The following is a 15,812-nucleotide window of genomic DNA, read 5'->3' on the forward strand; positions in this document are numbered from 1 at the left end:
AGAGATGATCTCATCTGTTTACTTGTACACTCCGATCGAGTGCTAAATGGCTGCTGTGATTGGCCATTTAGCAAGATCTGTGATTGGCTGCATCCAAGGGACACGGCCAACAAAGATTTCCCACAATGCACACCCGCAGCGGCATGCAGGGAGGAAGTAAACGGACGCCCTCCCGGCAATTGAGCGCCGTGCTATAGACGTCTTTAGTCTATAGCGTGGGCGCCAAGTGGTTACTTAGTTTACTGTTTGTTTATGTTGGCTGTTCATTAGATGTACTGATGGTATTACTGTTTACAATTTGCATTGTTTAGGAGAATGTGATCAAGCTCTTACCTGAATTTGTGTGGTATATGTTCTGTGTGAATTTACAATAAGTCAGTTCCAGTTTGCACCTAAGCTAGTGTTGTCTAGTTCTTGGGTGCAATGCTCCACTATAATACCTAGTTCCTGGTTCCAGAGTGAAGGAAGCTGTATCTTGGCGGAAGCACCCAAGCGGGGTGTCAGGTGGTTCATCACAGGTATGTTTTTCTCAATTTACTTTATTCTATTGTAAGGCTCTCATGATGCCTCCAAACTTCTAAGCAGGAGCAGGTGGGAACATGGCTTGTGGATATTTGGGGAACAAGTATGAGGAAATGTGCTTAACATCTACTCTCCCATCTATTCTGATTGCATAGAGCCTATAGAACACCAGCTCAACTACATCATTGTGGAAGAAGAGATTCCTCGTTATGTCCAAAATGTGAAAGAGACACCGGGGATTTACTCCCCATGTTTTGTAGATGCCAGAAACTGTTTTGCTTTTGGCCAGATATTCTTGATGCTATATCTCTTGTGTATATTACTGCATTCCTTTGAGACCCTATTATTTGCTTACTGGGAGTTCCAGATGATGAAACCCTTAGAGCCCATTCACACAGGGGCAACACGACTTGTAGGCGACTTGAGTCAGGCAACTTGGACACGACTTGAGTTAAGATCACAGCACGAATTGGGACGACTTCAAAACGACTTGTGATGACTTCAAGCCCGACTTGGGACGACTTACAAGTCGCCCCAGGCCAGGCGACTTTTGCCGAGGCCAAGCAGAGAATGAGCTCAAGGGGGAACTCCACGGCAAATTTCTGAAAAAAATTTGGCGTGGGTTCCCCCTCCGAGAGCATACCAGGCCCTTAGGTCTGGTATGGATTCCAAGGGGAACCCCCTACGCCGAAAAAACGGCGTGGGGGTCCCCCCCAGATCCACACCAGACCCTTATCCGAGCACGCTACCCGGCCGGCCAGGAAAGGGGGTGGGGACGAGCGGGCGGCCCCCCCCTCCTGAGCCGTACCAGGCCGCGTGCCCTCAACATGGGGGGGGGGGTGCCTTGGGGGAGGGGGGGCGTGCGGCCCCCCCACCCCAAAGCACCTTGTCCCCATGTCGATGAGGACAAGGGCCTCTTCCCGACAACCCTGGCCGTTGGTTGTCGGGGTCTGCGGGCGGGGGGCTTATCGGAATCCGGGAGCCCCCTTTAATAAGGGGGCCCCCGGATACCGGCCCCCCACCCTATGTGAATGAGTATGGGGTACAATGTACCCCTACCCATTCACCTGTGGAAAAAAAGTACAAAAAAAAAACACAACACAGGGAAAAAATATTTTATTGCACAGCTCCGGGGGTCTTCCGTCTTCGGGGGTCTTCTCGCCCGACTCCTCCGCTATCTTCTTGTAGCTCTTTTACTAGCGGAGGAGTCCGGCTTTCTTCCTCCCCGCCGCCGGCCTCTTCTCCCGACTTCGGGGGTCTTGTCCCCCTCTTCGGTTCTTCTGCCGGGCCACCGCGCCTTCTTATAGCTCTTTTGCAGGCGGTGGCCCGGTCTTCTGTCGTCGCCGCCGCCGCCGCCGCCTTCCGTTCTTCTTCTTCTTCTTCTCCAGGAGATGTTGACACGACGCTCTCTCCGGCCGGAATGCCAGAGCCGCCCTGCGCTGCCACTTATATAGGGACAATGGGGCGGTGTCACATGGGTTGATGTCACATGGGTTGGTCACATGGGTTGATGTCACATGGTAAGGGGGCGGGGTCACCATGTGACATCAACCCATGTGACCAACCCATGTGACATCAACCCATGTGACACCGCCCCATTGTCCCTATATAAGTGGCAGCGCAGGGCGGCTCTGGCATTCCGGCCGGAGAGAGCGTCGTGTCAACATCTCCTGGAGAAGAAGAAGAAGAAGAACGGAAGGCGGCGGCGGCGGCGGCGGCGACGACAGAAGACCGGGCCACCGCCTGCAAAAGAGCTATAAGAAGGCGCGGTGGCCCGGCAGAAGAACCGAAGAGGGGGACAAGACCCCCGAAGTCGGGAGAAGAGGCCGGCGGCGGGGAGGAAGAAAGCCGGACTCCTCCGCTAGTAAAAGAGCTACAAGAAGATAGCGGAGGAGTCCGGCGAGAAGACCCCCGAAGACGGAAGACCCCCGGAGCTGTGCAATAAAATATTTTTTCCCTGTGTTGTGTTTTTTTTTGTACTTTTTTTCCACAGGTGAATGGGTAGGGGTACATTGTACCCCATACTCATTCACATAGGGTGGGGGGCCGGTATCCGGGGGCCCCCTTATTAAAGGGGGCTCCCGGATTCCGATAAGCCCCCTGCCCGCAGACCCCGACAACCAACGGCCAGGGTTGTCGGGAAGAGGCCCTTGTCCTCATCGACATGGGGACAAGGTGCTTTGGGGTGGGGGGGCCGCACGCCCCCCCTCCCCCAAGGCACCCCCCCATGTTGAGGGCACGCGGCCTGGTACGGCTCAGGAGGGGGGGGCCGCCCGCTCGTCCCCACCCCCTTTCCTGGCCGGCCGGGTAGCGTGCTCGGATAAGGGTCTGGTGTGGATCTGGGGGGGACCCCCACGCCGTTTTTTCGGCGTAGGGGGTTCCCCTTGGAATCCATACCAGACCTAAGGGCCTGGTATGCTCTCGGAGGGGGAACCCACGCCAAATTTTTTTCAGAAATTTGCCGTGGAGTTCCCCCTTCAGAGCTGATAATTCTGTCAAAGTCGCCTCCGTATAAACGGAGATCCGACTTGGAGGCGATCTCCATTTAAATCAATGGGTACCGGTCGCCTACAAGTCGGATAGAAGTAGTACAGGAACCTTTTCTGAAGTCGGAGCGACTTCAGTAGTGTGCATTAAGACGGCTCTCATTCACTTACATTGCTTTTTAAATGTTGTCCGACCTGAGGCGACCTGAGGCGACTAGGGGCGACCTGAAGTCGGATCAGGAGTTGCCCCTGTGTGAATGGGCTCTTACTCTCCAGATACATGTTGTTGTTCTTGGGCTACTTTGTATTGAACATAAACATATTGCTTGCTTCTCCTCTCGTGTCCTCACCAAAAAATATTGGGTTGATCAAGTGAATTGTGTTCTTATACAAAAGAAACAAATTTATCAGCATAGGAATGCAATGCGGAAATTCTATTTCATGTGGCAAAACTGGCTGGATACACTGAGTCTGGCCCCAACCCAGGGCTCAAGTCCTGCAGGAACGCATGGGAACGGAGTTCATGTACTTTTTCCACAACAGGAACTCAGTTCCTGTTAGCAGCTGTGTCCTGCAAGACTTTGAAGTATTTGAGCTGTGTGGCAGGTGTTACACCAGCAGCTGCCGACACAGCTCGCAATAGTAAGTGCCGCACACCTAACCATTCAGACATTGCCAGTAGGGGGCCCCATGACAGCTTCCGCTTCGATCTACCTGTCAATCACATCTAGCTGACGGGTAGATCAGGTCTAGGTCTAGCTGATGGGTAGATGAGCTATTCTGCTCACAGGATATGCAGGGAGAGAGGTGAGCTGAGGGAGGAACATCAGTTTGGGGTGGTAAGCTGAGCACAATAGCTGGCAAAGTTTAATGCCAGGAGGGAAGTTTATGTGGAAATATGTGAAGGGTTGGAATAGCAGCGAGTGTGTGTTGGAGCCCTGCAGAGTTTGCAGCCCCCCCAAGCTAACATACATCTCCTAAGCAGAAATACATCACTATCTCCCCAAGCATTCTGTCCAGGAAAAGTGCAGTTAATTTATGACCTTTCCGTTTAACCCTGTGTTATCCAAACTCTGTTCAATGGAAAGTGTAAACTCACCACATAAACACTCTATACAAAATAAAATTACCCAATAAAGTTCAGAACACGATGTTCACATTTGCATGGAAGCACAATTGAATGAATGCTGATTATTCAGAGAATTACCGTATTTATGTTTAATGAGGATTGTTTTTTTTTATGTACTAACAGTTAAGCTTCATACACACAATACAAAAATTGGATGAAAAATACCACTTTTGAAGCATTCGTGCATATGAGCGTATCATTTTTTTTTTTTGGTGGGGGAGTGGATCTTGGGTGGGAGTTCCCACACTTTTTTCCCCAGGACTTGACCCCTGCCCCAACCCCATTAGTACTTGATAGGCTTCTACAGATGTGAAATCTCAAAGGTTAAGTGACTATGGAAGTTAGTGATAGGACAGGTGCCACATGACCTGATTCTCTATTCTTGCTTGGAAAAACATATAGGATCATATTCATGTGCTTACTTTAGTGTTTCTTGACATAGTCCAGCCACGGCTAGGGGCTAATTTTTTGTGTTTTTTTTTTTACCTGTTATTTTTCTGGTTCCATGTTGTCACGGTGCTTTTGGATTAATACAGTATATGTTTGTGTGATATCTCATGTCAAAGGACTCTGTAACTGGAATTGTAAACTCATTTTACTGCTGATTGATTCTGTTTGCACCACTCTTGTATTTTCAATAAAACTTTTTCTTGATATAAAATAAAAGTACACCTGCACAGAAAAAGTGCTTATGTGCTTACTTTACTTGGCAGATTGTTGTCATTTTGCACTTACCATCTTTAGCTTCTTGAACAATACTTTGTCCTGCTGCTGTAAATATAGCATGAGCCACAGCTGTAAAATACACAAAATTAAGTATATTATTTATTTTATTATTTAATAGTTTCATAGTTTGAAAAAAGATACAAGTCCATCTAGTTCAACCAATAAAAAAACACAAACACATACACATAGAAAACATCCAAAATAATCTCTTTCTCTCGCTCTCTCTCTCTCTCTGGAGCCTATGCCTTTTTTAATACAGAAAAGTATTTTGCTAGCCCCTATATCATTTAAAAATAAGTTTAAAAAAAATACGGCTCCCAATATATAGTCTTGGGGTATACCGTTAACCACTTCAGCCCTGAAAGGATTTACCCCCTTCCTGACCAGAGCACTTTTAGCAATTCGGCACTGTGTCGATTTAACTAACAATTGCGCGGTCGTGTGACGTGGCTCTCAAACAAAATTGACGTCCTTTTTTTTTCCCCACAAATAGGGCGTTCTTTTGGTGGTATTTTATCACCCCGGCGGTTTTTATTTTTTGCGCTATAAATGAAAAAAGAGCGCCAATTTTGAAAAAAAACACATTATTTTTTTACTTTTTGCTATAATAAATATCCCCCAAAAATATATAAAAAAACTTTTTTTTCCCTCAGTTTAGGCAGATGCGTATTCTTCTATTTTTGGTTAAAAAAAAATCGCAATTGATTGGTTTGCGCAAAAGTTATAGTGTCTACAAAATAGGGAATATTTTATAGCATTTTTATTAATATTTTTTTTTTACTGGTAATGGCGGCGATCAGCATTTTTTATCGTGACTGCGACATTATGGCGGACACGTCGGACAATTTTGACACATTTTTGGGACCATTGGCATTAATACAGTGATCATTCCTATAAAATTGCATTGATTACTGTAAAAATTTCACTGGCAGTGAAGGGGTTAACCACTAGGGGGCAGGGAGGGGTTAAGTGTGTCCTAGGGGAGTAGGGATGAGCTTCGTGTTCGAGTCGAAGGTACGTTCGACTCGAACATTGGCTGTTCGTCCGTTCGGCGAAATCCGAACATTTTGGTCCGTTCGTGTCAAATTCGCGTGGCGCTCACGGCCCACAATGCACTGCGATGGCGCAGTGCATTGCTGGCTCATGATTGGCCAAGCATGCACTGTGACCCCGCATGCTTGGCCAATCGCAGCGCCAGCAGCGAGGAGAGCCATGATTGGCCACAGGCAGGATGCCTGTGGCCAATCATAGCTCAGGCTGTGTAGTGCACGCCCCACACTATATAAGGCTGCCATTGCGGCGGCCTCGTGTAGTGTGTTGGCGTCTGAAGCAGTGGGTGTTCTGTGTACCTTTAACACAGTACACACCGATCGTTTTCGGCTGATTTCCTATCTTGCTGTTGTGTAGTGGCTATTGACCGCAGTATACACCACTATATTCACCTCACCTATATAGCTAGTGATCTATCTTTAATAATAGAGCTTGCAGTCAGTAGTGTTAGGAGCTTGTGCGTGCTGTCTGCGTGCTCTGTACCCAGTACATACTGCTATATCCACCTACATGGCTGTTCTCTATTTGAGCCCAATTGCCATCTGCAGGAGTTATTGGAAGTTGTGTGTGCCTCCAGCACAGCACAGTATACATCTGTATATACCCCTTTATCTCTGGTGTTCTATAAAAAAGGCATCTGCAGGAGTTAGTGGGTGTTGTGTGCCTCCAGCACAGCACAGTATACACCGCGATATTCACCTCACCTATATAGCTAGTGATCTATCTTTAATAATAGAGCTTGCAGTCAGTAGTGTTAGGAGCTTGTGCGTGCTGTCTGCGTGCTCTGTACCCAGTACATACCGCTATATCCACCTACATAGCTGTTCTCTATTTGAGCCCACTTGCCATCTGCAGGAGTTATTGGAAGTTGTGTGTGCCTCCAGCACAGCACAGTATACATCTGTATATACCCCTTTATCTCTGCTGTTTTCTGGTTATTGTCTGCGTGCCCTGACCGCAGTATACACCGCGATATTCACCTCACCTATATAGCTAGTGATCTATCTTTAATAATAGAGCTTGCAGTCAGTAGTGTTAGGAGATAGTGTGTGCTGTCTGCGTGCTCTGTACCCAGTACATACCGCTATATCCACCTACATAGCTGTTCTCTATTTGAGCCCACTTGCCATCTGCAGGAGTTATAGGAAGTTGTGTGTGCCTCCAGCACAGCACAGTATACATCTGTATATACCCCTTTATCTCTGGTGTTCTATAAAAAAGGCATCTGCAGGAGTTAGTGGGTGTTGTGTGCCTCCAGCACAATATAAACTACCCAACTGCTGTTTTACCCAACTCCCTTCAGGCCATTACCATGTCTGGAAGGCCAGCAAGGAGAGGCAGACAGGCGCGAGCCGATAAAAGAGGGCAAGCAGGCTCTGTGTCTAGAGACAACAGTGCTGGTCGTGGACGCGGTGCATTGTCATCAGCACGTGGCCATGGGACATGCTTGTCCTTCTTTTCGGCAGCTGGACATGTTGAACCGCAACATGCCAACGACTTGGTAGAGTGGATGACCAAGCTCTCTTCATCCTCCTCATCCTCTCTCACCCAGTCTCAGGGTAGTAGCAAAGCAGCTGCCAACGCATCGTCTTCCCTCCTCTCAATGTCATCATCAGTGACTCCTTCCCTAGACCCACCACGTCCTCCTGAGGAGTCTCCTGAACTCTTTGAGCACAGTGTTGGGTACATGCTCCAGGAGGATGCCCAGTGTTTTGTGGGCTCTGATGATGACACTCAGCTAGAGGAAGGCAGTAGCGTGAGCGCAGAGAGAGGGGATGCTCAAGAAGGACAGCAATCTGGCAGTCATGTTCCACAAGCTGCAGCATACTGCCAGGTTTGCTACAGCGATGAAGAGGGAGGGGATGATGAGGGCACTGACTCCACGTGGGTGCCTGGAAGGAGGGAGGAGGAGGAGGAGGAGGAGGCACATGTCCAACGAGGCAGGATGCCCTCAGGGGGCCAGCTTAGGGGCAGCACACCGACTGAATCACACCGCAGAGCTCCGCCTGTGCAGAGCGCTGCCTCTGCGCGTTATTCTAAAAGTTCTTTGGTGTGGGCCTTTTTTGAGACAAGTGCATCAGATCGCACCACTGCTATTTGCAACATATGTCTCAAGCGTATCTCACGTGGCCAAAACATCAGCCGCTTGGGCACCACATGCTTGACCAGACATATGTTGACCTGCCATGCAGCTCGTTGGCAAGCGTACCCCAAAGACCCACACCAAAGAACAAAGCGGACCTCTCCTTGCTCCTCATCAGCTGGCATCTCCAACCCCACTAGACCTTCAGTCCTCTCTGAAACCTGCTCTGAGAGGAATGAAGGTGTAGAATTAGGTGTGTCACAGCCAAGTGCTTCCGGGAACTCTGCTAGCGGTACACCCACGTCCGATTATAGCAGGCAAATGTCCCTGCCCCAGCTGCTGGACCGGCGGAAGAAGTTTACTCCCAGCCATCCACATGCCCAGCGGTTGAATGCTAGCTTGGCTAAATTGCTAGCACTTCAACTGCTGCCTTTTCAGTTGGTAGACTCTGCCCCCTTCCGTGAGTTTGTACAATGTGCGGTTCCTCAGTGGCAGGTCCCCAAACGCCACTTTTTCTCACGGAAGGCGATTCCGGCTCTCTACCGGCATGTGGAAGGCAATGTCCTTGCCTCGCTGGACAGGGCGGTCAGCGGTAAGGTGCATATTACCGCTGACTCATGGTCCAGCAGGCATGGACAGGGACGTTACCTGTCTTTCACGGCCCATTGGGTCACTCTTCTGGCTGCTGGGAAGGATGCAGGACAAGGTGCAGTAGTGTTGGAGGTTGTTCCGCCACCACGCCTCCAGAATGCTACTATTGGTTGTGACACACCTCTCTCCTCCACCCCCTCCTCTTCTTCTTCCTCCATGGCCTCTTCCAGTGCTCTGTCCTCAGAACCAGCGGTGCTCCGTAGGCGTTCCAGGGGCTACGCAAGTACACAGGCAAAACGATGCCATGCCGTGCTTGCGCTGGTTTGTTTGGGGGACAGGAGCCACACTGGGGCGGATGTTTTGTCAGCTCTGCAGGGGCAGGCCGAGAGGTGGTTGACGCCACGCCAGCTTAAGCCAGGAATAGTGGTTTGCGACAATGGCACCAACTTCCTCTCCGCCCTCCGACAGGGACAACTGACCCATGTGCCCTGTGTAGCTCACGTCCTTAACCTGGTGGTGCAGCGGTTCTTGGGCAGGTACCCCGGCTTACAGGATGTCCTGAAGCAGGCCAGGAAAGTCTGTGTGCATTTCCGCCGATCATTTAATGCCTGTGCTCGGCTGGCTGAGCTCCAAAAGGAGTTGAACCTGCCCAAGAACCGCCTTATATGTGACATGCCCACCAGATGGAACTCAACATTGGCCATGCTGCAGCGGCTGCACACGCAGCAGAGGGCCATCAATGAGTACCTGTGCGACTACGGCACCAGGACAGGGTCAGGGGAGCTTGGTTTTTTCTCACCGCGCCAGTGGGGCATGATCAGGGATGCATGCACTGTCCTGTCACCGTTTGAGGAGGCCACAAGGATGGTGAGCAGTGACAGTGCATGCATCAGTGACACTGTACCTCTTGTCCATCTCTTGAAGCATACGCTGCGTGGAATAATGGACAGGGCACTTGAGGCAGAACAGAGACAGGAAGAGGAGGACTTCCTTGTCTCTCAAGGCCCCCTTTATCCAGACAGTGTTCCTGCTGTGCCACCCATCACACAGGAAGAGGATGAGGAGGAGGAAGAGGAGGAGGAGGATGATTGTGTCAGCATGGAGGTGGAGGCTGGCACTCGGCATCAGCAGCAGCAGCAGCAGTCTTGTAGGGATGATTTACAGTCCCAAGAAACACGTGGACTTGTACGTGGCTGGGAGGAGGTAGCTGCGGATCATGTTGTCCTTAGTGACCCAGAGGACTCCGGACCGAATGCCTCAGCTAACCTACGCTGCATGGCCTCCCTGATCCTGCAAAGCCTGCGGAAGGATCCTCGTATTCTTCGGATCAAGGAGAGGGACCATTACTGGCTGGCCACTCTCCTTGATCCACGGTACAAGGGTAAGGTTGCCGACCTTATCTTGCCATCGCAGAGGGAGCAGAGGATGAGACATCTCCGGGAGGCCTTGCAGAAAGGTCTGTGCAACGCGTTCCCAGAGACTGGGAGGTTACAAACTCCTGGTCCTGGACAACGTGTTGCTGAGGCATCGGTCAGAAGGAGCGGTGGAGAAGGTGGCCGTCTGACTGATGCTTTCAGACAATTTTTTAGTCCGCAGCCCCAAGGTATGATCGGTTCCAGCACCCATCGCCAGCGTCTGATTTACATGGTGCAGGAATACCTAGGGGCAAGGTCAGACTTGGACACCTTTCCCACCGAAAATCCTCTGGCTTACTGGGTCTTGAGGATGGATCACTGGCCAGAGCTTGCACAGTATGCAATTGAGCTACTGGCCTGTCCTGCATCCAGCGTTCTTTCGGAACGCACCTTCAGTGCTGCTGGTGGCTTTGTTACCGATCACAGGGTGCGCCTGTCCACCGAATCAGTTGATCGACTGACCTTCATCAAGATGAATCAGTCTTGGATCACCCACAGCTACCAAGCACCTGAAGCTGATGTAACCGAATAATTTTTTTTTAAATGCCACATCCCTTCAAGACTGCCTATGCTGATGCTGAGTGACTGTCCTGTTATGTTGATTGTCTATCCTCTTTCTCCTCCGCTGATATGTTGGAAGAACATTTTTGGTTCTGGGTGATGCCAGCAGCCCAATTTTTCTGCCCCTGTTTAACAGGGGCGTTTAATTACAATTTTTGATGCAATGCTTTGCAGCAGGGCTAATTCCTGCAATAAAACTAGAGTATATGGCAGAGGTTGCAGTGTGGTGGCACCAGCACCAGTGCCTAAGGCCCAATTTTTCTGCCCCTGTTTAACAGGGGCGTTTAATTACAATTTTTGATGCAATGCTTTGCAGCAGGGCTAATTCCTGCAATAAAACTAGAGTATATGGCAGAGGTTGCAGTGTAGTGGCACCAGTGCCTAAGGCCCAATTTTTCTGCCGTTTAACAGGGGCGTTTAATTAAAAATTTTGATGCAATGCTTTGCAGCAGGGCTAATTCCTGCAATAAAACTAGAGTATATGGCAGAGGTTGCAGTGTGGTGGCACCAGCACCAGTGCCTAAGGCCCAATTTTTCTGCCCCTGTTTAACAGGGGCGTTTAAGTACAATTTTTGATGCAATGCTTTGCAGCAGGGCTAATTCCTGCAATAAAACTAGAGTATATGGCAGAGGTTGCAGTGTGGTGGCACCAGCACCAGTGCCTAAGGCCCAATTTTTCTGCCCCTGTTTAACAGGGACATGTAATTACAATTCTTGATATAATATTTCACAGGAGGGCCCCTTCCTGTGCCCACCCAGAGTAACGGTGAGGACTTATAGTGTTGTGGCACCAGCACCACAACCACCAAAGGTCAATTTTTCTACCACTGTTCAACAATGGCATGTAATTACAATTCTTGATATAATCGTTCACAGCAGGGCGCTCCAGCGCCCACCAAGAGTCACTTTGAGGGCTTACAATGTTGTGGCAAAACCAACACCTTGTTCCGCCATTTCTGCAGAGCATATAGGGCAGGCCCCTACTTTCAAACATCCAATTTACAAACATCTCCTACTTGCAAACGGAAGGAGACAACAGCAAGTGAGATGAAAAAAGATTGACGACAAAACAAATTATACAGGACTGGAGCTACACTTTAAAAATGTACCAGTTGAAAATTACAAACAGATTCAACTTAACACAACAAACCTACACAGTCCCTGTCTTGTTTGCACCGCCTGTATACTGCTGTTCTGAGTATATAGGTCCTGGGGGCCACACACATTTCCTTTTTTAATATGGGTACGGGGTTCCCCTTAATATGCGAACAAGACCCAAATAGGCTGGTAATGGGCAGGGAGGGCTACCCATGCCATTTTTCTCAATGATTTTCAACCATATTGCAGGAACCAGATATAACATTAAAACCGCAAGCAGTTTTAAATGGTGTTATTTCCGTTAAATGTCATTTTGTGCAGGGACTGTTCTAAACACGGGAAACACGTGGCACCTCACAGGCATACTACAGACACCCCACAGGCACCATATTTAAAGGAATATTTCACTTTTTATTTTTCACTTTAATCGTCATTAAAATCAGTGCTCCCGCCAAAACGGCCGTTTTTAAAACTTTTTTTTGCATTGACCCATGTCCCCTGGGGCAGGAGCCAGGTCCCCAAACCCTTTTTAGGACAGTATCTTGCATATTAGCCGTTAAAATTAGCACTTTTCATTTCGAACGTTCGAGTCCCATAGACTTCAATGGGGTTCTAACGTTCGTTCGAATTTGGGGTCCGTTCGAAAGTTCTGGTGCGAACCGAACCGGGCGGTGTTCGGCTCATCCCTATAGGGGAGTATTTCTAACTGTCTGGGGGATGGGCTGTGTGTGACGTGACACTGATCGCTGCTCCTGATGACAGGGAGCAGACGATCAGTGTCCGGTCATTAGGCAGAATGGGGAGATGCTGTTTACATCGTTCTTGGGTCCAGCGGGCACAGTCACGGAGCTCGGGGCAAGTGAGCGTGTGCAGGCTCATGGCGGTAAATTCAAAGTAACGTGCGGGTACGTTACTTTGCCCAGCCGTGCCATTCTGCCGATGTATATATGCCGACAGTAGTCGGCAAGTGGTTAAACTTAGGCTATTCAGAGTATGAATCATTAATCACTACTCTCTGAATACTGTCTTTTTAGATCTTTTCTATCAAACTGAAGTTTCTAAGCCCGTAGACTTTAATTTACACTTTAGCCATGTATAGGGAACTATGTCAAATGCTTTGGCAAAATCAAAGTATACTATGTCTACACTGTTTTTAGCTTTTTTGCACAATTGTCATTTGATATTGTGTTTTTAGCATTGAGTGTTTTAATATGTTTTTTGCTTACTACCTCATAAAAAGAAATTAGATGTGTTTGACTACTTTGATCTTTCATGGATTCATGCTGTTTGTTGCTTAAAATATTATTCTCTAGCTAAATGTTTTCTATATGGTCCTTTATTAAAGTGGAGGGCCACCCTGAAAAACAAAAATACATTAAAATTTAGCAAAAAATCAGTAAAAAAAAAATGAAACATTTTTTTTTTAAACTTACCAGAAATGCCTGTTGCTAGGCATATCGTCCTAATCTGCCTCTTCCTCCTCCGCGGTGATCTTCGCTCTTCTCTCCTCCGTGCGGCGTCTTCTGGGTAATGGGGCGCTGTGTGTTCTGGGAACTGTGTGTCCCATAACACAGCGCGCCCCATTCACAAAGCGCTGCGCGACTCGCACATGCGCAGTAGGAAACGGGCAGTGAAGCCACAGGGCTCCACTGCCTGTTTCCCTTCGTTGAAATGGCGGCGGCGGGACCCGAGGGACGGGTCAGCCTCGGGCGACTGACATCGCGGGCGCCCTGGAAAGGTAAGTATACTTATTAAAAGTCAGCAGCTACAGTGTATGCAGCTGCTGACTTTTAAAATTTTTTTTTTAAAGCTGGCCCTCCTCTTTAACTTTTAAGTATCTTCTCGACTATAGAAGCTAAACTAAATATTCTGTAGTTAGTTGGTAAAAGCTTTGATTCTTTGTTAAATATAGGCATCACATTGGCTTTCTGCAATTTCTGTGATACCATGCTTGTCATTAAAGTGTCTCAATATAATATTATTATACTGTCATCCAACAGCCAACTCAACTCTGCTTTATACAGTATCTCACAAAAGTGAGTACACCCTCACATTTTTGTAAAAAATGTATTAAATCTTTTCATGTGACAACACTGAAGCAATTACACTTTGCTACAATGTAAAGTAGTGAGTGTACAGCTTGTATAACAGTGTATATTTGCTGTCTCTTCAAAATAACTCAACACACAGCCATTAATGTTTAAACCACTGGCAACAAAAGTGAGTACACCCCTGTGAATTGGGCCCAATTAGCCATTTTCCGTCCCCGATGTCATGTGACTCATTAGGCTTACAAGGTCTGAATGGGGAGCAGTTGTGTTAAATTTGGTGTTATGTCTCTCACTCTCGCATACTGGTCACTGGAATTTCAACATGGCACTTCATGGCAAAGAATTCTCTGAGGATCTGAAAAAAAGAATTGTTGCTCTACATAAAGATTACCTAGGCTATAAAAAGATTGCCAAGACCCTGAAGCTGAGCTGCAGCATGGTGGCCAAGACCATACAGCGGTTTAACAGGACAGGTTCCACTCAGAACAGGCCTTGTCATGGTCGACCAAAGGGGTTGAATGCATGTGCTCAGCATCATATGCTGGGGTTGGGAAATAGACGTATGAGTGCTGCCAGCATTGCTGCAGAGGTTGAAGGGTTGGGGGGTCAGCCACTCACTACTCAGACCATACGCCACACACTGCATCAAATTAGTCTGCATGGCTGTTGTCCCAGAAGGATTACTGGAACCATGTCCTGTAGTCTGATGAGACCAAGATAAACTGATTTGGTTCAGATAGTGTCGAGCATATGTGGTGGCAAACAGGTGAGGAGTACAAAGACAAGTGTGTTTTGCCTACAGTCAAGCATGGTGGTGGGAGTGTCATGGTCTGGGGCTGCATGAGTGCTGCCGCCACTGGGGAGCTACAGTTCATTGAGGGAACCATGAATGCCAACATGGACTGTGACACACTGAAGCAGAGCATGATCCCCTCCCTTCAGAGATTGGGCCGCAGGGCAGTATTCCAACATAAAAACCCCAAACACACCTCCAAGATGACCACTGCCTTGCTAAAGAAGCTGAGGATAGAGGTGATGGACTGACCTCCAGACCTAAACCCTACTGAGCATCTGTGGGGCATCCTCAAACGGAAGGTGGAGGAGCGCGAGGTCTCTAACATCCACCAGCTCCATGGTGTCATCATGGAGGAGGGAAAGAGGACTCCAATGGCAACCTGTGAAACCCTGGTGAACTCCATGCCCAAGAGGGTTAAGGCAAGTGCTGGAAAATAATGGTGGCCACACAAAATATTAAAACTTTGGTCCCAATTTGGACATTTTTACTTAGGGGTGTACTTTTTTTGCCAGTGGTTTACATTACTGGCTGTGTGTCGAGTTACTTTGAGGGGACAGCAAATTGACACTGTTATACAAGCTGTACACTCACTACTTTACATTTTAGCAAAGTGTAATTTCTTCAGTGTTGTCACATGAAAAGATATAATAAAATATCTACAACAATGTGAGGGGTGTACTCACTTTTGTGAGATACTGTATACCTATACCCTGAAATCTTCATGCTGTTAATTCAGATAACTAGATTTTTTTGTAAAACTGGAAGCTGCTATTGGGATTAAAAAAAAAAAAAAAACAATGGTAAAAATAAGCTACATGAATGATTTAAATGAACTCAAACCGGCTTCTAAAATTGCTAGTGGTTCATTGATTGGAGTAAAAATTGATAGCTTAACATATTATACAAGTGGTTTCCTATGGTCTAAGCTTTACAAGCAACATGTAATTAATGATCACATACATTGGGGGCATTGTGCAATCATGGTCATTTGTGTGCGATTTGTTGCTGCTTGATCTGTTTGTTCAGTGAGTTTCTAAGAATCACCCATGTAGTCCTAGTCTGAACTGCTGAACTTGGCTGGATTTATGGCCCATACAGACCAAGGAAACCTTGTTGGTGTGCTGTGAGGTCATGCATTGTGAATGACACTCCAATACAACTATCAAATGCACCTGTACGCACACTGTAACAAGCAATAATGCATATGTGTTGTGGCATGTTGTGCTCGTCCAATACACCTATCTATTCAGGAGATGTCAGGATGCCATTTAGGGTGTTCCAGCTCTTCTCCTCCGCTCATCCCC

General features: G+C 47.9%; 1 protein-coding gene across 3 annotated transcripts in view; it reads right to left on the reverse strand.

The window, feature by feature from the left end:
- The window catches only part of LOC143974486 (protein mono-ADP-ribosyltransferase PARP14-like), a 197,508-nt gene that overhangs the window by 64,765 nt on the left and 116,931 nt on the right, over positions 1-15,812 (reverse strand). For all 3 annotated transcript variants that reach the window (XR_013272233.1, XM_077475944.1, XM_077475943.1), the window contains exon 9: positions 4,873-4,932. Coding sequence is in view for 2 of the 3 variants with exons in the window: in XM_077475944.1 (XP_077332070.1) it covers positions 4,873-4,932 (60 nt within the window). In the remaining variant the exon portion in view is untranslated. The remainder of the gene's footprint in view (positions 1-4,872; positions 4,933-15,812) is intronic.

This window comes from Lithobates pipiens, unplaced genomic scaffold (genome assembly GCF_037356315.1).
Source record: "Lithobates pipiens isolate NorthernLeopardFrog02 unplaced genomic scaffold, aLitPip1_a1.2 Scaffold_13, whole genome shotgun sequence".
Taxonomy (NCBI): domain Eukaryota; kingdom Metazoa; phylum Chordata; class Amphibia; order Anura; family Ranidae; genus Lithobates; species Lithobates pipiens.